Here is a 25,754-nt window from a genome sequence, read left to right on the forward strand (position 1 = left end):
GGAAAGTTAGTTAACTAACACCAACGTAAAACTCCTCTAAAGCAAGGAGCTGTGACACTGAACGACAAAATGAGCCATGACAACCTCACACACGTGTGATCAATAAAAGTAAATTAGTCAATGACTTTATTACATTTAGTGCTTCCTTAAAATAAATATAATAATAGAATACCAAGCGTACAGTGAGAATCCCACACGAGGGTGAAAGCAGGGCAGCAGGAGTTCACAAAGGACCTGTCACACTCGGCACTCAAGGGCACGCAGTCTCCACCAAGACGGGTGGAGCACAGCTGCCTCCAACACAGCATGTACACAACTGCAGAGGACAGAGGGGACGAAGAAAGACCCACAATTCCTTCTAATGTTTTATACCTGTTTCCTCGTTACCTTTTTTATCCATCTAAAATTATGGAACAGTTAACACTCGTTTAACTTTTTCTATTGATCTTTATTTTTCTCTGCAGCTTGAGATTCAAGTAACACTCCCCAAAAATATGTGCAAAACTAACAGAAGTGACTCCAGAATCTTCCGGCAGGTGGATCAAACGCAGACTCGGGGCAGCTGGTCAGTCACAAGGTGTCAGCAGAGCTGCGGCCCCGCGAGGGCGGGCACAGGGAGGCGGGTACGCGCCCAGGCCGGACTGGCCACAACCGCTCCCAGGGACCGTCTGGTCTGGAGCAGTTTCCTGCCCGTCGGGACGCGCGGAGAGAGCCCAGAGCCACTCCACTCACTCGGAGTTCCGAAGCAACCGCAAACGGCCACTGTGTTTCTAAACAGGCGACAACACAAAACTATCGATCTAAACAGAGAACCGCACGCTCCTCTGAGGGCGAGCTGCTCTTCCAGAAGCAGGAATCAGGCGGGGCAGGTCGTGACAAAACGGAACACTGTAAGAACTGTCAGCTTGAGTGCATCACCTTTTACAAGAAACATGCTCAGAGTGAAAAATATTCTACTTTACCAAAATCTGTCTTTATTAAAGTGAACAAATCATTAGAGTACTATCCAAAACTTAACGAACAAGGGCTGTAATCTGCTCAGCTTGCCCGTTTTCAGTTAGGCAAACGCTGGCTAATAGTACCATTCACCATCCTCATGATTGCGGGTCAGCAAGGGTCAGCTCCGTATTTGTAAACCTTACTTTAGCAGAAGACAGACTTGCAGATTTCAGTGCTTTTAGTGAACTGGTATTTTCAGTAAACTTTTTCTGAGCAGCAAGGAACAAGAGTTTTTTCAGAAATCTTAGAATTGGATATAAACGTTGGCAGTAGACACAATCAATAAATATCATACAATTTCTCAAATGAAAAAGATTTCCCTAATACGAGTTCCTTTCCTAAAGACATTCAAACACCCTGACCTGAGACCCGAGTCTCAGTCCTATAATCTCACGAGATTACAGCTGGCCAACATGAGGGTGTCAGGTCACGTGCAACGGGGGTGAGGTGAGAGGCGAGAGAGCAGAGTAAATCACTTTAATTCACACTGAAGGAGAACTTCAAGTAAAAGGAATCCACCGCCTACAGGCACATCCCCCGTCTGAGGCCTCCGTGGTTAGCAGGGACCCCGGCAGCCAGGAGTAACTGCAAACGGTGTTTCTCCCTCCATTCTTGCTCCACCTGGCATCCTCTGTGTGCTGGGAGCTAAGGGAGGGTTTTCTTTTGTTGTTTAGAAGCCTCTTCGTAAAAGGTCTGTGACTTTGCACACTTCGTACCCAAATGGATTAAAATAATAAATATCGATCCCCTCGGCACATGTTCAGACGCAGCCCGCGCCAGTGTCATTTACGAGTCTGGGTCTTCTTTGGCGCTGCAGGCCGCTTGGGCTGCCACAGGTGGTTGTGGATAGTGAGAGCATCCACACTGACGGACATGGTTTTGGCTGGGATCAGGTTAAACTGTTTCCGGTCTGAGCTGTACTTATACAGTTTGTCGATCATTTTCTTGGTAATGCTCTTTGGCCCCGTGCCAGTTAATTTGTAGATTTCCTCAGTGTCTGGATAATAGCAGTAAAGTGCCCTGAACTGGCAGCCGGCATCACGAAACAGTATGATGTAGTGATTGGCGTCACACTTCTCTAGCTCCTGTATCGGGGAGTAAGGGAAAAGAAAGGAGGACTTGAGAGTGGCACCCACAGTCACAGCATCTACAGCGTCCCACGACCAAGAGGCCAGTGGCTGGTAACACCCACTCCTGAAAGCTGACTGATACACCATCTGTAGTCTCCTACTCTGAAATTATGGGTCATCCATTCAGTGGAGCATCAGATGCCATTGAGATTTACTCAAGTCTAGGTATGCAAGGAAAAAAGTGCTTTTAAACTTAAGTGAAAAATCACAAGAAAAGTGCTCAACATCATTAGCCAACAGAGAAACGCAAATCAAAACCTCAAAGAGATAGCACCTGACACTCATAGGGATGGCTGCATCAGACAGACAGACACTAATAAGTGTTGCTGAGGGTGAAAGAAATCGGGCCCTCATGCACTGCTGGTGGGAATGGAGGATGGTGCAGCCGCTGCTCAAAATGCTCAACACAGACTTACCGTGTGACTCAGCGTCCTCCTAGGGTTCACTCAAGAAAATTTAAAACACGCATCCACACAAAAACTTGTACATGAGCGTGCGCAGCAGCATCATTCGTAACAGCCGAAAAGTGTCCATCAACTGAAGAATGGGTAAATGGGGTCCATCCATAGAATGGAGTATTACTAAGCCACAAAAAGGAGTGAGGCACTGACACATGCTGCAACATGACGAGACTTGAAAACATGATGCTGGGGCCGGCCTGGTGGCGCAGCAGTTAAGTTCACACATTCTGCTTCTTGGCGGCCCGGGGTTCGCTGGTTCGGATACCACGTGGGGACATGGCACCACTTGGCAAAAGGCATGCTGTGGTAGGCATACCACGCATAGAGCAGAGGAAGATGGGCCTGGATGTTAGCTCCGGGCCAGTCTTCCTCAGCAGAGAGGAGGACTGGCAGCAGTTAGCTCAGGGCTAATCTTCCTCAAAAAAATAAATAAATAAAATAAAATGTACAACTATGTACTGGGGGGCTTTGGGGAGAAGGAAAAATAAAAAATAAATAAAATCTTAAAAAAAAAAAAAAGAAAAGAAAAAAAAACAAAACATGATGCTGACTGAAAGAGCCGGACACCAAAGGCTGCTTAATGGATGAGACCCTTCACATGAAAGGTTCAGAAATGGCCCATCCTAGAGACAGACAGCAGGTTCGTGGCAGCCAGGACGGGGAGGGCGGGAGCCTGGGGCTGGGCTGACCGGTGCAGGGTTTCTGTTCCGAGTGACGAAACGTGCTGGAACGAGCAAGCTGCGGCGGCTGAACTGCTCTGTGAACAGACTAAACCACTCAACTGCCCCTCGACAGGGTGGGGTTTTCTGGTGGCAAGTGGTCCTTCAGTGACGAGCCACAAAGAAGGGCCTGAAGCAAACATGACGGTGCGTCCTGGGAGTGTCTGCTGTATGGTGGTCTGGGAGATGTCTCTGTATTAACGTTTTTTTAAAACAGGTGCTCCTCCTGCCTCAACAGACCTAGTTTAACTTCCTACCCAGCTGCTCTCAAGCACAGTCCGGGGGTCCTGAAACCCTCTCGGGGCCCCGAGGCCCACACTCCTTCCACAGTAACTCTGAGAAGGGCTCTGGCTGCGCCCTCTCCTCGCGCAGTGGACAGTGGGGTTCTCCAAGACTGCAGACATGTGCTCTCGGAACAAACCGGCTGTAGAAGCGGATAAGGATCGTCTTCTACAAAGCCAGGAATTTAAAAGATTTGTAAAAATGTAAAACAACGCCAGTCTTCTATTGATTTTTGCTTTAGAAAATAGTTATTCTTCAGGTCAGCCTGGTGGCATAGTGGTTAAGTTTGCCCACTCTGCTTCGGTGGCCTAGGGTTCACAGGTTTGGGTCCCAGGCAGGGACCTGTGCACCACTTATCAAGCCATGCTATGGTGGCATCCCACATACAAAATAGAGAAAGACTGGCACAGATGTTAGCTCAGGGACAATCTTCCTCAAACAAAAAAAGGAAGATAGGAAAGAGATATTAGCTCAGGGCCAATCATTCCTCACCAAGAAAAAAGAAAGAAAAGTTATTCTTCATAAATGTATTTTGTTCTTGTCAGCATATAAAGAGGGTCTGTTACTATTTTGAATAAATTAGTAACAAATACTACTTTAAAAGATCAAGAAGAAAAAGTAGAATTCAAAGTGGATATATATATATATATATATATATATATATATATATAAAATGCTGATTTCAACTACATAAAAACTGTGTTCAAGCATGAATAGAATTAGCTGCAATAAGTCATGCATCCACACTCCAGGCCCTTCCGGCCCTCCCCACTCTGGCAGCCTGGTCCCAGTCAGCGCCCTCCCCTCTGGCTTTTGTTACTCGGCTCCCACTTACACCCTCACTCTCTTCAGCCTATTCTGGACCTGGCAGCCAATGTGGCTGTTCAGAAGGCGGGTCACCTCACAGCCTCCTCTGTCCACACCTGCGTTCATGCAAAGCAAAGCTGGAGTCCTGTCCTACGGCCACCTGCACCCTCTGACCTCCCCTCAGTCCCTGCTCCAGCCCACTGGCTCCCACGAGCTCAGCGCATGCCCCCTCCCGCTTGGTGCCTCTGCACAGTGCACTCCTGCTGCCTGGAGCTCTCCCCAAACCTCCCCTCGTCCAGGTCACTTTCTAGGAGGACCTCCCTGACCCACCCACTGACCACCGCATCCTCTGGACCCTAACCCTGCCCACCTCTCCCTCTTTTCCAGATTACTAATCACTTTCCAACCTGGGGCCGCAGGCCAAACGCAGTCACCACCTGCCTTTAAACACAGTTGAGGGGGACAGAGCCTCGTCCGTCTGCCCACACGCCGTCTGCGGCCATTTTCACATCAAGACGTTGGAGCTGAGCAACAGGCTGTGGCCTGCAAAGCTGCCATGCCTAGGCAAGCCCCGCGGCCCAGCTTTTGGGTGTGCTCCCTGACCCAGCCCCGGGTGCCGAGGCCCCTCAATGACACTAAAGGAAGAGGAGACCCCCTCACAAAGCAATAAGCCTCCTGCGCAAACCATCACAACGTTTTCTTTTAGAAAGAACACTTAATTTATAAACACCTCCCAGTCCACATACAAACTTAGTGGTAGAATTTGATACTTGCCTCTAATATCGAATTCTTGTGAGGTTCATTCACTTTTCCAGCCAGACAGCAATGGGACACAGCATTATGAATGATCGGTTTGTTGGATTTGCTACTAGGCTCCTTAAAGAGCTTGGGACCTGTGGAAACCAGGCCAAGGTCTGTAAAATTAATATTCTAAGGCACATCACACACATGAAAGAAGCCAAGAATTCCTTAGAGCCACACAACAGGCAGGCTAAATTAGGGATGCTTATGATTTTCTGAAAATGGGAAGTAACAGCTACTTCAAACCTATCTGAAAAAAATTGCGAGCTATGAATTTTAAATAAACCAAGGAAGACTAATTAATAATTTATCCTCTTTCTAATTTCAGTTTGGTATTAAAAAAAGTAAAACCAGAATATAATAATTTTTAAAAACCTAAGGTTCCAAAGTGCCAAGGACACAGTACCTGGCCACGGGGCTGTGTGGACACAAAGGCACGTCAGCCACCACTGAGGCAGCGAGAGGGCCAAGCACTGCCTCCCTCACACAGATGTGATGCGCCCGTCACCGCCCCCCGCGACATCGACGGCTGCCTATGACCTCTACAGAAAGCAAGGCTGTCACCTGTGTACTCGGCCACGGAGGCGAGGGAGGACGCTGCGGACGCCGTCTCCCAGTCTCTGTCTGTGCTTCTGCTCGGGTTGCGGCTTAATACGGGCAGGGCTTCCAGGGACTCGACTCTGCTGAAGACAAGGACGAGGGGCATGCAGGGATGGGCGGGGCACACCTGTTTTGCCCATGCTGGCTGCTGCCTTGCAGAATCCCACCCCGAAACAGGCCAAGCTGCCCCACGAGTGCAAGGAGGAACACCCACTGCTAGCTCAGGGCGAATCCTCCTCAGCAAAAGAAAAAAGAAGAAGGAGGAGGAGCATCCACAGTGGGAGGAGGCTTCTGGCAACGGTCTGTTCCTTGTGGAACACAATTACAAACTCTAGGCAAGATACAAAACCCAACACTTCAGGCAGTACAGAGTGAGGAAAGCCGACGGCCGAGGGGAGCTGAGGTCCATCAGAGAAGGTACACCTGCAGGTGGCCCTTGGCCAATGGCGCCGCCCCACCGAGCAGGGGAGCCATGCTCGGTGCCCGACTGTTTGGGAAGCTGGAGGATGAAGTATGAATCTGTGCTGCTGCCAAATGAGGGACCAGACCGAGGGAAGGAAGGAGGGGACCGAGAGGGCCGATCCAAAAGCTCTCCTTCTCAATGGCACTCTCATGCCCAACAGGCCCGAGCTGTCCCCCTGCAGGGCAGCCTCCACTCAGCGAAGCAGATTCCAGTGGTCGCAAGGCTGGGCACAGGTGCTCACACGTGGGAGGCAGGCAGGCAGGGCTGGAGTCAAATCCAGCCCAGGTAACCGACCACCAGAACAAAAGTCCAACCAGAATCCAGAGGCCCTGAGAGGTGGCCTCCACAAAGCCCAGGCAACCAGAAGCCACTGGACATGTGAAGAGGCAGGACAATGGGGCTACAGCCACAGGATGTGCACACAAAATGAGAGACAGGAAGGGGGATGTGCCTACCAGAAGAGGCCAACAACACACATGGAAGAGGTGACGGAGGGGATGAGCGGTGGTTACCAAGGCCCGTGAGCAGTTCAGTGGGATCAACAAGGTCCCCAGCACCTCTTCCCAAATTGCTTTTTAATCACAAAGGGAAACTGTTCAGTACCAGTGGCAAACACTCAAGTACTTACTTAACTCAAGTAAACGTGACACGCCTGACAGGCTGCACTGAGAACAGTGCACACCGAAAACGCACAGCCTCAACCTGATTGTGGGGAAAGGCACACTGAGGGACAGTCAACCAAACAACCGGCCTGTACTTCTCCAAGTGTCAAGGTAAAGACAGACAAAGGAGGGCTAAGGACTGTTTCAGACTAAAGAAAACAGCGATTCAGGGTGAGGCACTGAACGGCTCCTCAACTGTGGAAACACGGTTCTCAGGACACCAGGGACAGCTGGCGACAACTGAGCGTGGGGAGAGCACTCGATAAAAGTGTGGGTTGGCTAACTGTGGTAACACGAGAAGTCCCTGTTCACAGGAAACACACACTGACGTCTCCCGTTCACTCTTAACTGACTGACAACACAAACACACACAGGGCTGGGGAGAGAGACAAAGCAAACTGTCACCAAGTGTAACCAACTGGGGACCCCAGGTGAAGGGCATTTAGGAGTTCTTGTGAAATTACCCCAACTCTTCTGGACATCTGAAATTATATCAAAGCTCAAGTTATGAAACCATCTCCCATACAATTTTTTTTTAATCTGAAAATTCCGTTGTCCCCTCCCCTAGCCTCCTTACCGCTGGGAAGGCGTGCCCCCTGAATGAACGCTCTCGGGCTCAGTCGTTGCTGCGGAGGCCAAGGACAGGCTGGAGCCCGACTGGGCCCGGCTCAGGTTATCAGCTGCCGGAGACAAAAAGAAGCTTTCACAAGACGTGTATTTGTCCCCCATTGTATTTGCGTAGCTTCTCCCTGACCTGTGGTACGGTAGAAAGAACCAGGGCCCAAACGCCGATCCTGTGGTATCCAGCACTCTGCAGCTCCATCTCCCGTCAAGGGGCAGCACACGTACACCCCACCGTGGGGGAACCACCTTGCACACCACACATCTTACCACCTGAGGACATGAGCACTTCATCTCAACTTTCCCATCTGTAAAATGGGGGTAACGCTCCTCACCACATCACCTCACAGTTGTTGGGAAAATTAAAATGAGGTCAAGAACGTGAGAGCGCTCTGCCGCCAGGGGCAGCATCTCACGTGGGAAAGAGGACCAGGGCCGCCACTCCCAACAGAGCTGCTTACGGGTTGAGGAGCACTTGGTTCCCGAGTCGCTACACGACTCTTCCCGATGGACTGACTTTGGCCGCGGCTTTTTTGGCTTCGATTTAGGTTTTCCCAGTCCTTGTTCTTCTAAAATCTGTTGCTGCTTCCTCCGCAAGTATTCCTGTTTGATGAGCTCTCGTCGCGCCTTCTCTTCCTCCTTCCGTATCCGATCTTCTTCGGCTTTACGCCTGAGAGAAAAATATGGTCAAGACAGTCCTGGTTAGAAGGATTCATCTGGAGAGTGGCCAGGCACCACCTCCGGCAGTGGGGACAGAGGGGGGCCAGCACTCGTGCGGTGGTGCGGGCCCCGACCCCCACCTCCCCATGTTAAACCCAGCCTCACCGCAGAGCTGCGTAACCATGGCCAGCACACTTCCCAGGTCGCATTACGACGGGGATAAAGTCATACAGCTCCCACTGTTGTTGTGGAGATGAAGGGAGACAGCCCACAGCAAGTGCTTAAGCCAGAGCCTGGCCCAGATGACAGCACACAAGACGCTGTAACCCAACTTCGGCCTGAGACACAGGCACTAGCAGCCTCACCCAGCAGCACTGGTCTGGCTGGACATGGCAGCCCCGTCTCCCTCCCCGGCACAGTGGGCGGGGCGGCAGCCAGAGCCAGCTTACCTGGCCTCGTCTCTCTTGAGCTCCACTTCTGCTTCCAGCTGCTGCTTCCGCACGCGAGCCTCCTCGGCCTTGCGCTGCTGCTTCAGGAGGAAGGCCGCCCGCTTCTTGGCGAGCTCATCTTCCGCCTTTTGTTCATCCTACAGAGCAGACACCACACAGAATGTTAGAGGACACGACCCTCAGATAACCCACAAACACCTGTTTCAGCCCACCAGCAGACTTTAACATGAAAATTTTAATGCAGTCCAAAGATTTTCATACTCTTTTTTTACCTGATGAACAGCATATGTTTACAGATGCTAAAATACAGAAGGAAAAAAACCATGCCACTCAGAAAGCACTCATAAAGTTTGTCAACTTTCCAAATGTCTCACACTGGATTCAGTTTGCCTTGAAAACTACATCTATTTCCACAATATGAGGTAACACCCAATTGATTATTCATTTGTTTACATTATAAAAGCATAAACACCAAACAAAGTATGCATCTTTCGACAAGAAAATCTGACGACTCTGAAGTACGCCATCCACCCTCACAGCTGCCAGAAGGAAAGCAGACACTATTAAAACAGAGAAGTTCTCACAATTCCTTTTTCTCTTCTCCCTAAGAAAAAATTACAAGAAAGGAACATATAGAAACAAAAATGTTTCTTGAAGTTTCTATATCTATCTAGACTCTGTAACAGGTTCAGCAAACTTTGGCCCAAAGGCCAAATCTGACGCACCACCTGTTTTTGTGGCAACTACAAGCTAAGAACATTTTTAAATGGCTGGAAAACCATCAAAAGAAACACATTTTGTGACACATGAAAATTACATGAAATTCACGTTTCAGGGGCCTTGGTTGGCACACAGCCATGCTCACGTGAGCAGGTGTGGCCTGTGGCTGCTCTGGGTAGAGCTCAGTGCTTGCGACAGAGACTGCATGGCCTGCAGAGCCACAGAGCCACTCTCCGGCCTTTGTAAGAGAGGTCTGCCAGCCCCTGCTTTGAATTTAAGTTCTTCATAACACCCTCCCCACAAAGGTAAAGTGACATCCCTGACAACGGCTTGATACAAACGCTACCAGTAGTTTACCTTGAAGAAGAAGCCGACTCCCGGCTTCTGATCGCCGTCAGTGCTGAGGTCCACAGAGCTCTCATGGCCTTCCGTCTCTCCGTCCTCGTCAGGGGCCTTCAGGTCTGAGAGGTCTACCTCGATGAGGCTGGCCTTGCTCCTCGGGGGCTCGTCCACAGGCCCGTTCTCCTTGCCGGAGCCAGCCGGGGCACTGAGCCCCGCCTCCTTCTCGCCGCCGTCCAGAGCCTCTTTGAGGCTCGTCTGTTCCAATATAATGTTTGCATCTTTGGAGGAGGACAAGACAAATGTCCGCTGATTGCTCTCATCATGGAGCCGGTAACTGTCGAAGAAGCACTTCTCCTGAGGGTCACTCCCTGGGTCTGCACCACCGTCCCAGCCCGGGTCAGAGGGCGTCCGAGGAGGGAAGGACCGTAAGTGGGGGAGGGTCTCTATACTGGGCGTCGGGGTCTTGCTCCGGGAGGAACCCTGCTGTCTGTCTTTCGGGACCTTCAGGTCAGCCGGTCTTCCTGAACGGGAATTCCGACCCTGACCAAGACGAGGGGGTTTGCGGTGACCCGTCACTCCAGTGGGAGAGAGCGGCTCGACGAAGTGGATGGCTGTCTTGACTCTCTGGTCCTGGGAGTTGTTCTTAGAACCTGGAGCTGGTGCTGTGGGGGATTTCATAAGCAGCTGTTCTTGCTGCTGAGAAATCTTCAGAATCGCCTGCTGCAGTGTGCTGATGGTCTCGTTAAGCTTCTCAATAGAAAGGTCGCACTCGCTCACGTCCCCCACCTCGCCAGCGCTGTCTTCCAGGAGAGCAGCAGAGAGCGCTTTGTGCTTCTCCAGTTCGTGGAGAGTGGCAGGGTCTTTCGGTTTATGCTGCTGAATGAAAGCCAGGCTTTCCCTGTCCACATCTTGAGACTCACTAAGGAGATCCTCTCTCCCCTCTTCCTTAACAAGAAATTCTTCCATCTTGGAAACGCCACCATCAAAGTCCTCTCCGTTGTGCTGAGAATACTCTCTAGCGAAGTGTTCTGGTTTAAGCGGCTGAGGGACGACATCGGCCTTGCCTTTCTTGACCACATGCAGGAAGGCTGCCTTCCCCAGCTTCAGTCGCTGCCTGGCGGACAGAGTCTCCATCTTCTTCTTCTGCGCTTCGATGGCTCTCCGTTTCTCCTCCAGCTGCATGTGGAGCTGCACCAGCTCGGACGCCAGGAGGCTGGCGTGATCCTTGCTCTGCCTGCTCGGACTCTGCTCTCTCCTCTGCTTCCAGGTCGTCAGTGGGGGCGGGCAGCTCTCTGAGCCATCGGGCGTGGTCTTCTGGGAGCTGCTGGTGCTGGACTTGGTCTCACAGCTGTTGAGCCTCTGGAGCTTCCTTTCCGCGAAGCTGGTCATCTTCACGCTCCCGCTCGCCATGGAGACGCTGCTGATCTGAGAGACGGTGCTCAGACATGGGCTCGAGCGGCCACTGGCGTCATCCTTGTCCTCATGCTCTTTCACTTTCAGATCCTCCTGCAGCTTTGCCGACTCCTCCTCACCGACATACTTAGTGATCACCACAGGGTGGTCCTCACCAAGTAAATCGTGCTCAGCTTCCTCTAGATCTGCAATGTCCGAGTCGGAGTCCTGCCTCAGGACAGTCCATGGCTCTGGATCGTGGGCGTTGGGACTTTTTGCACAGCTAACATAGAACCTGCCCTCCGTGTCTTCCTCGGCTCTGGCTACATGAAGAAAGAAGCCGTCGGCAGACTGTCCCTGAGACAATGGATCAAAACCGCCACTGGCCAGAGGCCTACCACAGGTTTCCCCCACCACCTGCGGCCCCGCCTCAGCGGGCACAGGGTCCAAACCCACAGGAAGTTCTGAACAGATGGGAGTGAAAGTCCTATTCAAGTCTCGACTGACATGACCGCTGGATGCCTTCTTCCGCAGCAGAGGCTGGTAGCCCTCGCTGGACCTCTTGGAGGTGAAGCTCCTTGGCCGCCCTTCTCCGCACTCATCCTCCTTGGTAATCATCTGCTTCTCTTTAGCTGGCCTAAGCACGGCTGGCATCAACGGCTCCAAGAAGAAACTGTCAGGCTTACTTTCTAAGGTGTCCGCCAGTCTCTGGGGAGATCTGGCACTTGCCATCAGGCCCAGGTCACCGCTGTGGGGAGCCACATCCGTTCTAATGATGGCCACAAGCTCTTCATCCTCGTCCTCAATATCGACATTGTTCAGGAGGCTTTTCCCATTGGTCTTTAGGGCTGTGGGGTGCGGCTGGTTCTGTGGGGTCAGATTAACGATATTGGATGCCAAACTATCCTTGCTGATGGAGCGGGCCAAGCTGACGCTGTCACCAGAGCCAGGGTCCAGATCGCAGCTCGCAGCATGATGAAGAGCAAAGGGTGCTGGCTGAGACACAGGCCTGCAGCGTGGGGAAAGAAGCCCGTTGGACATGCCACTGACTACACGAGAGGCCATGCAAACACAGTGAGAGACAACTAATTATGAAAAGAGAATACGAGTGTGAAATCTAGGAGATTTAAACAAACTCTTCCCCAGGGCAAAAGAAAACCAGAGACAATTTTAGTTTAGCAATTCACAAACATTTTGGTCCCAGGACTCCTTTTACCCTTAAAAATTACTAAGAACCCCAAAGAGTTTTTATTTATTATATTTATCAATATAAATCAATATTTATCATACTAGAAATTAAAGCTGAGACACTTTTAAAACACTGATTAAAAACTACAATAAGAACCTGTTACATGACACATGACCATATATTCTAAAACAAAAAAGTTTATAGTGTTAAGAGTGGCACTGTTTCACACTTTTGCAAATCTCTGATATATTGGATGGATTCCCTCCGTTGACACCCAGGGGTCCTTGGACATCTGGAGACCTGCTGCGTTAGGCTAATGGACATTTCCAGTAGAAGCTTATCTGAAACCTAGAGAGGTCACCTGTTCTTCTTCTCCGCCCACGCTGCTGCTGCGCCTCGCGGCTGGCCATCGACTCGTGTTAAAGAATTAGATCGGTGTCGCTGATCTGCAGTTCAAAGGAAGAGTGCGTTCAGCGTTAAGCAACCAATTTTATATCATTTGAAATTCTTTCAACATGTTAGCCATTTCTCAAGGAAATTCATAATTTGGTACACCAAAACTGCTCACGGAAAGCAGATAATCACAATACAATTTTCAATACTTTCAATACTAAGTAACATGTAATTCAATAGTAATCAGTCCAAATCATGAAATAATCAGCACTTTAAGTGAACGTCAATATGTAAGTTCTTGCTTAAGTACAATACAGCAATTTTCTGTATACTTCATATAATTTATTAGATTTTAATGATATGTTTACTATAAAGACTATAAATTCTAGGGTACATCAGTACAAATTAAAACTTATTCTGCCATAGTCTTCTTAACTAAAATTACTACATCATAATAAGAGTATTTAATTTTGAGAACTGTTATTTTAATACATATAGTAAGAAGAAGTGAGGAAAAACGGAAGGTACCGAGGAGACAGCATCCTTACCGGGGCACTCCTCTCCCTGCATCGTCTTTTGCTGTTTCTGTCTCAGTGGCAACAAAGGATGTGATGGGCTAAAGGCAGAGGCCCCTTTCCCCCTAAATGGAAAAAGAACCAGAGAGAAAAATCACGAGTCTATCAACCTTCAAGTTCAAAAGCAAATGCAAAAGAAACTACAGAGACTGTCAGGAATTCACACGAATCTGTGAGAAATAGATTCTCTAGAAAAATTAATAACTATAAAAATGAATGAAGGGGCTGGCCCAGTGGCTCAGTGGTTAAGTGCACATGTTCCACTTTGGTGGCCTGGGGTTCGCCAGTTCGGATCCCAGGAGTGGACACAGCACCGCTTGGCAAGCCATGCTGTGGTAGGCGTCCCACATACAAAGTGGAGGAAGCTGGGCACCAATGTTAGCTCAGGGCCAGTCTTCCTCAGCAAAAAGAGGAGGATTGACAGCAGATGTCAGCTCAGGGCTAATCTTCCTCAAAAAAAAAAAAAAAGAAGAATGAAAAGAATACCAACAACTTCAAACTTGGGATAAGTATCCAAAAACTGCAACTAGGGGACACACTAACTTCTGGTTATAGTCTGTAAAACACGAGTTTCCAATGTTAGCAGCACACGGCTCAGGTGTGCAGTCAAAGTCATCCTCCTTGCCTCTGGGGAGGGGAGGGGCGGGGCCAGGTGGGGACAACCTCTCACTACAACTAAAATTGGATGCTAACAAGCAAAGGGGAAACAGGACGGTGACTTAATTCCGAGGGCAGACACGCTTACAGATGCTCAGACTCTTCGGGGTGCAGGTGGTGCCTGGGACAACCCTCGGCTGGCAGCTGGGTGGAGGACTGCAGATCAGCCGGGCTCGCTGCCGCGGGGCTGCCCAGGAAGCTGCGCTTAGTGGCATTGGAGATAGGAACAGGAGGCCGACTGCTTTTTTGGTGTGACACTGTTTTAGCTGCAGAAATAGCAATTTTATAGAAATAGTCATATTATTTACAGTTCCTTACAACATTAGCAAGAAGCATCTTTAAAAAAAAAAAAAGACAGCTTATAAAAGCTAAAAGCACTAAGAATAATACAACTTTTACTTGAAACCAAACTTCTTCAAAAAAGCTGGTTTCAAGTTTAACAAATGTATTCTGTAATAACAAGTACTACAAATATTATACCAAAATTAAAAGGTAAGACACAGATTAGAAGAACTGAAACCAGCAGTGTGTCTCTGACCACCAACAACCAGCCTCCACCATGGGGCCCCCTAAGAGGAGTGCCCAGGACGCCCTGCTGCCCAGCCCTCAAGGAGGCCTGCTGCCTCAGCTGCAGAAAGGCCTGGTCATCTGGGCCCAGCGTATGACCCATCACCCCAGCGGTCCCTTCAGCTCAAGTCCCCAAGGAGTAGGATGAGGAGGTCAGGCCTGGCCCGTAGCTCCAGTTTGGAACAGGAGCCCCATCTCTGAGGCTGCTCCCCAGAGAGCTGCCTCAAGACAGGTGGCCTAAGGGGTTGTCCAAGGCAGTAGGAGCTGGACTCTTCACTGCCCGGCTGGCAACAACGACCCAGCACCAAGGCAGCTGGAGCTCAGACAGCTCTGGCACAGGTGGCAGTCCACTGGGGGTGGCCGGCAGAGGCGACACAGTGGCTGATGTGATGAGAGAGTGGGGAGGGAGTTTCCAGAATGACAAGACTGGATGGCTGCACTGAGCCCACTGGAGCTCAAGGAGACACAGAAGGAAAGACTGAGCCAGCACCAGGTGGCCAAGAGCTGGAATGAGGGCTGAGGACACAGAACTACACTCTGCTGCAGCTGGGGCCAGGCCCAGGACTAGTGGTCAGAGAAGGTCGTTGCCAGGGAGACTGCTACGCAGATCCTGACACACGATACAGGGACTTCTGGGCCTTGAAAACCTCGAAATTCCCAGATTCCCTGGAACTGTGTGACCCAGAAGAGGGTGCCCTTTCCTGTTAAGAGCTGGTAATCCCCCCGGCTGAGTGCTCAGAGACATGCAGAGGCCTCTCGCACGATGACATGTGCCCCTGCAGGACCTGCCCCCACTTCCCCTCTAGGCCACCAGGCCTACAAGCATGGGCTGGACCTGACAGAGAGGAAAGGGCTACCCGGGGTGCAGTGGCAGGGACCAGCAGTGGCCAGGGGCGGGCCTGAGTCAGAGAGAGGGTGCTGACTTGGGAAGACTGTGAGACACACAATTCAGCAGGGACCCCGATGCGTGCTGTGCACAGTCTCATAGCACGGCCCTCACCAAGTGAGATGAGCTACCGGGACTGCTGAGGGACAGCTAATACGCTACAGAAGGCCAAGGAGGCCAGAGGACAGATGCCCTGGCACATGGAGGCATGAAGGGCCCCCTCTTCAGCACACCATGGCTGCCCATGATCACTGCCACTGGGAAGCCAGGCGGCTGTGCAATCTGGCAGAGTCCACACGGACTTACATAATGGCCTGCACGGCAGGAGTGGCAGCCATGTGGCCTGGCAGCAGAGAGTCATGGGAATGAGAAGGGAACCGAGCTTGCCTAGGGGCAATGCAGACAAGCAGCTACAAGATGGTCCTGGTCAACTTGTCCCATGAGAAGAAACCAAGGATGGGGTGATGGGGTTGCCAAGGGTGGTCCCCCCGATAGAAACTCACCACTCCATGCCTCATCTCTGGGCCTGAGCCAAGGCCAGGTGCCTGGAGATGAGTCCCCAGGAACCAGGACCCACAACACTAAACCAAGAGCCCACAGCAACGACCCCTGAGCGCTTCCCCACAGGGACAGATGCCATCCACTCAGGTGCCTGTGCACTACGGAAAGGGGCACCTAATGTGTCACAGACTGCTGGACCAAGGTAGTATCGAACTCGGAGAGCCAAAGCATCATCACAGCCCATCAGAGCAGAGAAGTGAAGGCCTGGCCAAGATCCAGCTGCCAGTGGGTCCACCGCATCCACAGGCCCAGCTGGGGGTCATGCCCCACTCTCCAAATGTACACTCGGGAAAAACATATTCGGCAGCTGATACAAGAGCCACACTGGGTGTTAGGAAGGCCGAGGGGAACCTCAGAAATGTGTCTGTCCCCCTCACCCCATCAAGATGGTAAATCAGAACTTATCCCATCCAGGGATGGGGGAAATTAGTGCCTCCTCAAGGATCTAAAGGACACATGGGTATGGCCCCTGTATCTCCATTCGATCCCCCAGGCTGCCCCTGAAGAAACCAGATGGATCCTGGCCAAAGTCAGCCAAGCAAAAGGCCCAGGTATAGGTGCCCTGCCAGAGGCCTGTGCAGTGACCTCTGATCTCTAGGCACTGAACAAGAGTGGTCCCTGTGATGGCCAGCAGGGAAATGAGACCTCAGTCCTATAGCAAAAAAAAAAAACCTGAATTCCACCAACAGGAACGAGCTTGGAAGCAGTCTCCAGACAAGAACTTGGCCCAGGCAACACCCTGATTTCGCTTTTGAGACCCTAAGCGGAAAACCCAGCCGCGCCATGCCTGCACAGAGACTCACCGGCTGCCACACCAGTAAAACTGTCAGGATCCAGTGGTCAGGGGCATGCCAGATCATCCCATCCAAAGGCCCCCTCGCGCCTGTTGCTGGTGTACCTGGAGTGCCGCTCCAGCTGAGCGGCACAGAGGCTCTAAATGGGGCGCAGAGCAGGAAAGGGCTCCTCTGCAGGCCCAGGCCACAGAGTCAGGCAGACCCTCCGTACTGCAGCTCTCAGTGGCGGGAAATGAGCCACGTGGTCTAAAACAAGTCCCTGTGGGAGAAACCCAGAGCAGGACCCTGGGATTCTAGACCAGGGCCATGCTAGCTGCCACAAAACACCACACACCTTCACAAACAAGCCCTGGCATGCACAGGGCACGGTGGAGACTGACTGAGTGCCTTGCTCACAGGGCAGTGAGTGACCAAGTGTCCAGAACTATACATCACGAGCGGAGTTCTGTGAGACACTCCTGGTCACAAGGGAAAGCCGTCCATCAGCAATTGATCACAGCAGAAGTGGCACCTTGAGACTGAGCCTGTGCAGGGCCAGAGGCCCCAAGCTGCATGTCATCTACCACCACGCACCAGCACCCTCCCAGCTCCTATCTGCAGCCACAAGGGATGCCTGATGGCCAGCTGACGGAAGAAAAACCCAAGCTTGGCTAACAGACCGTCAATTCAGAATGTAGTGGCCTGTCATCAGCCACTGCTATGCTAGCACAATGGGCACATGCAAGAAGTGGCCAGAGGCAGGGATGGACCCACACATGGGAGGCAAGAGGTACCCACTCCCACCTACCAGGCTCCCCAGGGGCCAAGGCTGAGCCCCTAGTGCAGCACCAGTCCTCGCAGAGGCCAACCAACCCCTCGGTGGCATGTTATCTGGACTGGGCCCACCCTGAGAGGGCCAGCAATTCCTTTTGGGGAGACGGGCCATATTCTTCCTGGAGTGTTTGCCCTTCCGTCCACGGGGCTCAGCCATACCTCTAGCCAATGGCTTACAGACAGCACCACCTCGCTGTACAGGACCCCACACAGCATGCGTCAGACTGGGGACATGCCTTATAAAAGTGGGTCCATGACCACAAGACCCACTGGTCGTGACATCCCAGAGTGTACCCTATCTACAGCTGCTTCCTGGGCTTTCTGACTGCTCATTCCCAAGAGCCAGCAGGCGAGAAGAAGGGTCACCAACAAGACACTGCAGGCGCTGGTGGTTTCACGAATGCTGTTTCCTCTCCCTGCACTGATGCCTCCAAGCCGCCCCACCCCGTGTTGCCTTAAAAAACCACTCATCCTTCAGAGGTCAGCTCCTCCAGGTCACAGCACACATCACGATGCTCCACAGTTACCCAGGCTGCACTTTCCAATGGACTGTCCACCTCTGTGCGACCAGGGCCAGCCGGCCAGAGTGCCTGCTCCCAGCTATTGCTCGACACACGCCTGCTGTGTGAGCTCACGAGGGAGAGAGTCAGAGGCTCCCAGGAAAGCACAGTGAGGTGCAAAGCACACAGAATCGGGCACAGCAGAGCATGATCTCACAGGACATCTGCAGGAAGGAGAGCATGCCACACAGGTGGGGCCCAGCTGGAAGAGGCAGAACAGGCTTACTCAAGCAAGGGAGGCGCCGTGGCTCTGGAGCAGGACTGTGTGACGAGGGTAGAGAAATGCCCTCCTCACCCCACCAGCCTCGGCACAGTGCCACTGTCTGCTGTGCCAATCTGGTGGGGTGAATCTGCGTCTCATTTCTGTTTTCACTACTAATGAGGCTAAGCATCTTTTCATAAGTTTACTGGGCTCTGGAGTACTACTTTCAAGAAGTACCTGTTCAAGTCTTTTACTCATTTTTGTATTAGTTTTTCTTTTTCTTATTGACATGAATTAGCTTTTTATATATTCTGGATACCAGTTATCTGTCGTAGGTATCACAACTATCTTCTTTCCCTTGTAGTAGCTGATTTCTTTTTTTACTCTTTTTATCATCTTTTAACGAAAAAAAAGCCTGAATTTTAATGTGGTTGAATTATCAATCTTTTCCTATGTGGCTAATATTTTTAGATTCTTTATAAGAAATCACAAGGACACAAAGACATTCTCCCATATTATCTTCTTAAAGCTTTATCAATTCTCAAGGCTGGAAGATAATTCTACTCTATGGTAAGCACACATATTTTTCTGCCTTGTTTCAGGGGCAAAAATTAAGAACTCTGAAGGGTGAGAATGGCCATCACAGACGAGAGAAGGGCTGTGATTCCTCACCAAGGAAGCACGTCAGAACCACCTGGAAGCTTTCCTCCAAACAACCCGTTCACCCCTGGATTCTGATGCTACAGGACAAGGACAGGCCCAGTGCTGGACAGTGGGGAAAGACTCTTCAAGTAACCGCCATGGACCACGATAGAAAAGCACCAGACAGGCAGCTAAGAAAACAACAGTCTCTGTACCTTAAAGAAACCATCTAAACTTAACCAGCTCTTTGTACAAAAAGTTAGGAGCCAATTACAGACATCTTCAGAGGACTGCACCTGGAATCTCTCAGAAGAAACAGCCATCATTTTATGGAAACTCTGTCACTCACCATCTTTCAGTTCCTGAACATCCCTGGGTTGAACGAAATCTGGTTTGACATTCTCAAACCACCAGAAGAGTTCAGCAATGAAAACCATAACATTGGGCTAAAAGAAAAAACAAAAAAACCAAGGACACAGTAAGTAGCTTATTCATACATGGTTTTAAAAATGTGTGTTTAATAATTCATTATTACCTTCAACACTAAGGGCGCATACAGCATATCTTCTAAGGTGAGATAAAAGCATTTGTTAAGATATTCATTTGAGAATTCTCTCAGAAGCCGAATATTATACAGACTGTCAGCCATCGATGTTACCTCCTTCAAGCATATATCTAATAGATAAAAAAAAAAACTACAATTTACTATAAAGATATTCTGATTCATAAGTATGTGTATATACATATAAAATTCTGAGCTGCAAAACACTTCAAATGAAGGTAGTGGTGATATTTAAAAAGGTAACAACACTAAGAGATTTAAAAATTACAGTAAGTATTACAAGCAACACTAAATACAGAAATAAAACACTCCAGAGACAGAGCTGAGAAGTCTCCAGGATCTGTACTGAATTGTTAACATCTAAAAAGCTAATAGAAATTACTTAAGACTGGGCTTCCAAAGTGGACAGTAACAATCACCCTGCAGTTTATAAAAGGACCTTTCTACATTAAGCTGGTTAACGTCTACCCAAGTCTCTTCCACCAATCGGAAAGCCTCTGCACAAGGCTATCTCCACGAGTGCAAAGGAGCAGGAGGGATGATAAAATAGGAAGCATCAGGTTTATCCAAGGAATAATACAGGAATACTCCTCATCACAAAAATCAGGAGACGAAGCACAGCCAAAGTCTCCCCCGTGAAAGAGGTGGGGACTCTGGCTACTGGCATCCGGTAGGACAGTGTTCCATTCCACACTGCCTTGCAGGATGCCAGCAGTCAGTCAGTTCCAGCACAGGCATCGAGCCCCACGACTCTGCGTGCTTAGTGGGGGAGGGGAAGGGCTCTCAGACAAGAACCACCAGATCAGCTCGACTCAGCTCAAGACGAGATGAGAAGTGGCTGTATTGAGGACTTTTTTGCCTGTAAACAAATAAATACAAAACAACAGGTTTGAGAAATATAACATTTTAAAATAACTGTATTTCTAAGAGGAAATCATTTTCAAGGGTTTAGAAGTGTGCACAAATTAGATTCACAGCATCTCAGATTCACTTATGACTTCTGTCCTATGCAACGCCCTGGCACTATTCATTCTCAAGAGAAACCTGTTATAAGCTGAGTAACTGTGCACATCTATATTGCTAGGTAATGTCTCTTTTTTAAAAATTTTGATTATAAAATCTATAAATATAAAGATGAGACTCCCATGTACCCTCTACTCAAATATCAACATCATACCTTACCTGAGTCAGATCTTGTTTTCCTTCAGTGACAAAATACCACAGCTCATGCTGAAGCCCACCTCCCCGCAAAGGCGACGACTGTCCTACAGCCCCGGGCCGCCCTCCCACGCAGGCGTCAGTGTTTTCAGCACACACGGTCTGGGCCCATGAGCAATGTGCCCATAAACAGTACACCGCAGACTTGGCTCTCTTAAATTTACATTAATGATGACAAACTAGGCCGACCATTCTGCAGCCTGTTTTTCCCCCCAATTCAGTATTAGCTTTCCAAACAGATCTATGTTGATGTGGCTCGAGTTCAGTCGTTCATTTTAACCACTATATAGTGTTCCACGATTTTCACTATCACAAAAAATGCTGTAAACACCAAAACTGTGTGTCCTCTCTGCACTTGCACACTCAGAGAAGGGGCTGGCAGGGCCACAAGCTACACTCCTCACACCTGGCCAACACCTCTTCACAGCCCACCACAGACCTCTGGAGCTTGCTCCTGTCCTACCTCCACCCTGGCATGATCAGGCCTTCTAATTTTTGCCAATTTGATGGGTGTGAAATACCCCTTTCTGAAACAGCACATCCCTGGTGACTGGAGTGGTTTTACCCCACTTCCTCTCCCTGAAAAGCCTGTTCTTATCCTGCCTCTGGGTTGTTTGTCTTTTTCTTAATGATTTATAGGAATCCTTTATGTATTACTGTTACAAAAGGACTGTGTGACAATTCTTTATCAATTTATATTTGTTGCAAATATTTTTTACGGATATAGTTTCTCACATAATTTTGTTTATGACATTCCTTTGTCACCATATTGAATTTTATTATGGTTAAATATGCGAATCTTTCCTATTAATTGTGGTTTTTTATAACTTAAGTAATGCATCCCAACACCAAAGCCATAAACACAGGGAACTGGCAGACGGGAGGAGGGAGCAGAGAGGCCTGGGGCCGCCTCGAGCTGGAGTGCCAGCGCCAGGAGAGGTGAGCTCCAGTCGCGGCCCAGAAGCGGCCAGCTGAAGAAGTGGCTGCAGACCACCCAACAAAGCCTGCAGAGCCCTCCGTTTTGGATTTGCCACAGGCAGTGAGACGACAAAGAGAGCCTCAGCTGTATCCACCAAACTTGGATCAAGTGAGCCTGAAGAAACTTCCAAATCTTGCTCCAAAAACCCTTTCGGGAGCAGCAGCTTTTTATGATGAAGACGACAGTGAACCAGAGGACACGCCCCCAGAAGCAAAAAGGAGGATCAAGAACACTGGCAGGAAAGGACCAAACTCCTTCCATAAAGGAACACATGGGTTTCCTGACAACCGGAAGCTACGGGAGTGAAACAAAGTCTCGTCTTGGAAATGTCCATGAGCAAACAAGTTAAATGATGTGTTTTGAAACTGGAGTATGGGCTGAGTGCAAACTTAAAAGGAACAGTTTCCTTTTTCAAAGAATGGTTTAAGATTATCTTAGAAGCTGCCCTTCCTTTTTTTTTAAGATTGAGTGGTACACTAATAAATGAGAGTTTGAAATGAGAGCCAACTTATGTTTTATATACAGATTTCAAGACATTTACTAATTTTGTAGTTTCATGTGATTAGTTTTCAAAGGTTTCAAATTAAAAAAAGAGAAAAAAATATTTTCTTTTCAGAAATTTTCAGAAGCAAAATTTTAAATTTTGCTTTCAGGTTAGGTCTTTCACCCAAGGAGAGGGGCTTCTGTCTCACGTGGAGTGAGATCTCACCATATCTCCCCAATAGGTGGCCTTGCATCCCCATACTCTGGACCCAGCCCTCCCTCTCCCTGTGAGCTGTGGGCCACCTCACAAAGCACCGGGTTCCCCACAGAGCATCCTGTTCAGGCTCTGTTTGCCACGAGAGTGAGCCCCCATCTCCCGAGGGTGTGGGGAGGACGCCATCACTACCTGACAGAGGAGAAGGGGACATGGGCTCTTGCTGCTCTTCCAAGTGACTTTCAAAGAACCCCCACCAAGTCCTCGCTGTCCCTGCCGTCCTGGCACGTCCGTTCGGTGCCTTGCTGAGATTCCACGGGAGGAGCCGGCTTGCTGCTCTGGCTTGCCCTCCTTTTACCACTCCTTGATTAGGCGGCTTGTCATTCAGGGTCCAGAGGTCTCCCAGTTTCCTCCCAGGTGGAATGTGCAATTCAGTCCCTTCTTCTCCTTGTATCGGAGTGATTTTAGAGAAGGAAACAGGAAGCTACTCTTCGTTCCCTTTCCTTCGATTCTTTGGGTTTACTTCTAAGTTCTCTTATAATGCACTGAGATCAACCTAGTTCACTAATTTTAAAAATTCCTTCTTTTCCAGAATATGCACTGAGGCTACAAATGGCCCTTTACTGGCCACTCTGAGCTGCATCCACAAGTTCTGGCACGTATGTCATTCACTCACTTATTCAACAAGTATCTACTGAACACCAGCTCGTCCAAGACACCTTTGCAGAGGGCTGGGATCTGTCAGTGAACAAGACAGACAGGAAATCCCTGTCCACGTGCAGCTCAGACTAGAAAATTCCACTATGGTTTCTACTTTGACCCATGAAATATTGAAAAGTGTCTTCTTTGGTTTCTAAGCATTAAAGACTTCAGAGGTTTAGAGAAAGGGGCTGCATGTTTTTGTTACTGATTTCTCATTTTACTGCACCATGGGAAAAGTATCAATTCTTTGCAATCTGTTGGTTTCCTCTGTGGCCTTAACAAGTCCATTTTTGTAAATATTTCTATGCTTGCTTATTTTGAAAGAGCATATTCCATAATGGCTGGTGCCCAGGACCAAGCTTGTTAATTCTGGGTTCAGATCTTCCGTGGCCTCACTCTTCTTATCTGCTTCTTCAATCACTTTCCACAGTGTAAGTGAGGAGTGTGGCTCTGTTCATTTCTCCCTGTAATTCTGTCAGCTTTTAAAATATCCATATTGATATTCTGCTATTAGATGGAATGAGCTTCAACTGTGGGTCATTCCAGCACCAACACTGACTCCCAGCCTGACTAATTCTTTTTGTCTTTAGATCCCAGTGGACATGCTGGAAGCAGGCTGGATACAACTGAAGCAAGAACTAAGTGAACCAGTGAACCAGAAGGTAGACTTCAGAAAATATCCCGAATGCAGAGGATGAAAGACATGAAAAGAGAAGAAAACGCAAAAAAGGTGCTGAGGATAAAGGAAAAACTCCAGCAAACAGGTCCCTCCCACTCCTCTAACGCCAGCACACAGGAAACACACCTGTAACTCCAAGACACAGGTACCACTCCTGTCCTTGTCCTTCTTTTGTTTTCTAGTTCTTCTCTTACGTCTTAATCATTTTAAACACTGCGTTCTTGTTCAGATGTTCTTTTTCACCGACGTCTTGGTGCCAAATACGTCATATCTGCAGCTCTGGTGAGGCCTCTCTCCTTGTGTGGTTCTGTTTTCCCACAAGGCCCATGTTCCGGCCGTAGGGTGATTGTTCTCTGCGGTGTCCAGTGGGCCCTGGCACGTGCAATCACTCCTACACAGCAAAACTCTGCTTTAACTCCTGCCAGGGCCCGCGAACTTCAGGAGTCCTGGACTCTACTCCACACGAACCTCCCGGTGGCATACAGCAGGCAGCATTCATTTCAACCTCTCTCCCATCAGGAGAGGCCCCTGCCCCTCCCCCACCACAGGCATCTGACCAGCCTCCTGGTTTTTTCCTGGACAGGAGGTGGAGATTTTCTCCTCCTTCCCAGGGTCCTGGTGCCAGCTCCAACCACAGAGCCCCAAGGCCAAGTGAGCATGAGGCCCGGGAGGCCCGTCAGCTCACAGGTTTTCACTCAAAGACAGAGGCCCTCTCCTAGACCCCGAGACTCCCCTTCCTTTCAAGTTCAGCTGTGCATTTTAAAAACTATTTTATCTAGAAAAACTACAAGATCCAGCATTTTTGTACCTGGAGCAGGAACAGGACCAACGTCAGCTCAATCTCTAGCGCCGGAGTCTAACACAAATACTTCACGTGTGGGGCAGCATTCCGGGCATTCTCTAGCCCTTGTACCCCCTTCCCTCAGAAAGAGGGTGCTCAGCCAAGCCTAAATCAGAATTCCAGTTCCCACGGCCCCCTGTATAGACACCCACTGTCATGCTCTTCACAGAGTCATTTGCATCTCTCTCTCCCCACCACCAGTCTGTGAGCGCCTCAGAAAGATGCACTGGCATCGTAACGCCACCAGTACCAAGCACGCAGGAATCGTTCATAAATGGTTTGTATACAGACTGTATTCTTCACTCCTTTTCCTATCCCCAAACTAAGTTCTAGATGTAAAACAAGTGTAAGGGGACTGAAAATATCCTAACTATTCTGGGACTTGAGTAAAGTCACAAATATTTAACACACCCAAATACTTTCAAAATACAATTTCTTCCTCAGATAAAACACAGGTTAAGTGTAAGGACATCCTCCTCAAATCTTTTCATCTATATGCCAGCATCCCAGTGGGTATTAAGGACTCAGCGTGTTACCTTCTGGTTTTTTAAACGTTTGGGTCAGTGTATTATAACATCTTTTTAAGGCGTTAGGTCTGTTCAAGGGGAGCCTTCTCCACTCACCATCCAGCTTCATCTGCTCTGGGCAGTAGAAGTGGACCACGGCCAGGAGAGCGGCCCCATCGCTGCTGTCTCTCATCAGGTCCTCCAGCAACGGGAAGCAGGGCGGCTGCCTCGCAGACAGGTGCTCTCGGCGATAGCGCACCTGCAGGCGATGAAAGGAAAACGCTCAATACGTGACGTGCCTTCACTAGGGCCTGCATCACAGGCAGATGGTTAAATCGAGAGCTAACATAACGCCCGTGGACACTGTGTGGAGTAGCAGCAATTGTAGGAAAAAGCTCAAAACGCCTGGATTACATTCTTTGCCTGGAACATGTATGTCACGATCCAGGGAACTGGGCTTCACGGCTACACTGGGTGACAGCAATCAGCTGCTAACGACACAGGGCCCCTCACTCTAAAGTGCCGTGACACACACAGAAAAGAGAGCAGAAGGCACGCCTACACTACCAAAAGCTGGTATACGGTAAAGAATGAGAAACAAGTTAAAAGGTGAACATCCTAAC

The 25,754-nt window shown here is 49.5% G+C and overlaps 1 protein-coding gene across 8 annotated transcripts in view; it reads right to left on the reverse strand.

The window, feature by feature from the left end:
* Nucleotides 1-427: 427 nt before the first annotated feature.
* The window catches only part of CAMSAP1 (calmodulin regulated spectrin associated protein 1), a 66,655-nt gene continuing 41,328 nt past the window's right edge, over nucleotides 428-25,754 (reverse strand). For 5 of the 8 annotated variants that reach the window (XM_070518340.1, XM_070518339.1, XM_070518336.1 and 2 more), the window contains 13 exons: nucleotides 25,249-25,390; nucleotides 19,483-19,622; nucleotides 19,297-19,393; nucleotides 14,011-14,188; nucleotides 13,239-13,330; nucleotides 12,659-12,743; nucleotides 9,732-12,117; nucleotides 8,655-8,791; nucleotides 8,007-8,215; nucleotides 7,502-7,604; nucleotides 5,764-5,882; nucleotides 5,173-5,291; nucleotides 428-2,084 (listed from right to left, as the gene is read on the reverse strand). In XM_070518340.1, the coding sequence (XP_070374441.1) occupies nucleotides 1,782-2,084; nucleotides 5,173-5,291; nucleotides 5,764-5,882; nucleotides 7,502-7,604; nucleotides 8,007-8,215; nucleotides 8,655-8,791; nucleotides 9,732-12,117; nucleotides 12,659-12,743; nucleotides 13,239-13,330; nucleotides 14,011-14,188; nucleotides 19,297-19,393; nucleotides 19,483-19,622; nucleotides 25,249-25,390 (4,110 nt within the window). In that variant the 3' untranslated portion in view covers nucleotides 428-1,781. Of the gene's footprint in view, nucleotides 2,085-5,172; nucleotides 5,292-5,763; nucleotides 5,883-7,249; nucleotides 7,407-7,501; nucleotides 7,605-8,006; nucleotides 8,216-8,654; nucleotides 8,792-9,731; nucleotides 12,118-12,658; nucleotides 12,744-13,238; nucleotides 13,331-14,010; nucleotides 14,189-19,296; nucleotides 19,394-19,482; nucleotides 19,623-25,248; nucleotides 25,391-25,754 lie in introns of those variants that run through there. The other 3 variants (XM_070518338.1, XM_070518335.1, XM_070518341.1) reach the window with 2 other exon arrangements.

Source organism: Equus asinus, chromosome 10 (assembly GCF_041296235.1).
Source record: "Equus asinus isolate D_3611 breed Donkey chromosome 10, EquAss-T2T_v2, whole genome shotgun sequence".
NCBI classification, from domain to species: Eukaryota; Metazoa; Chordata; class Mammalia; order Perissodactyla; family Equidae; genus Equus; species Equus asinus.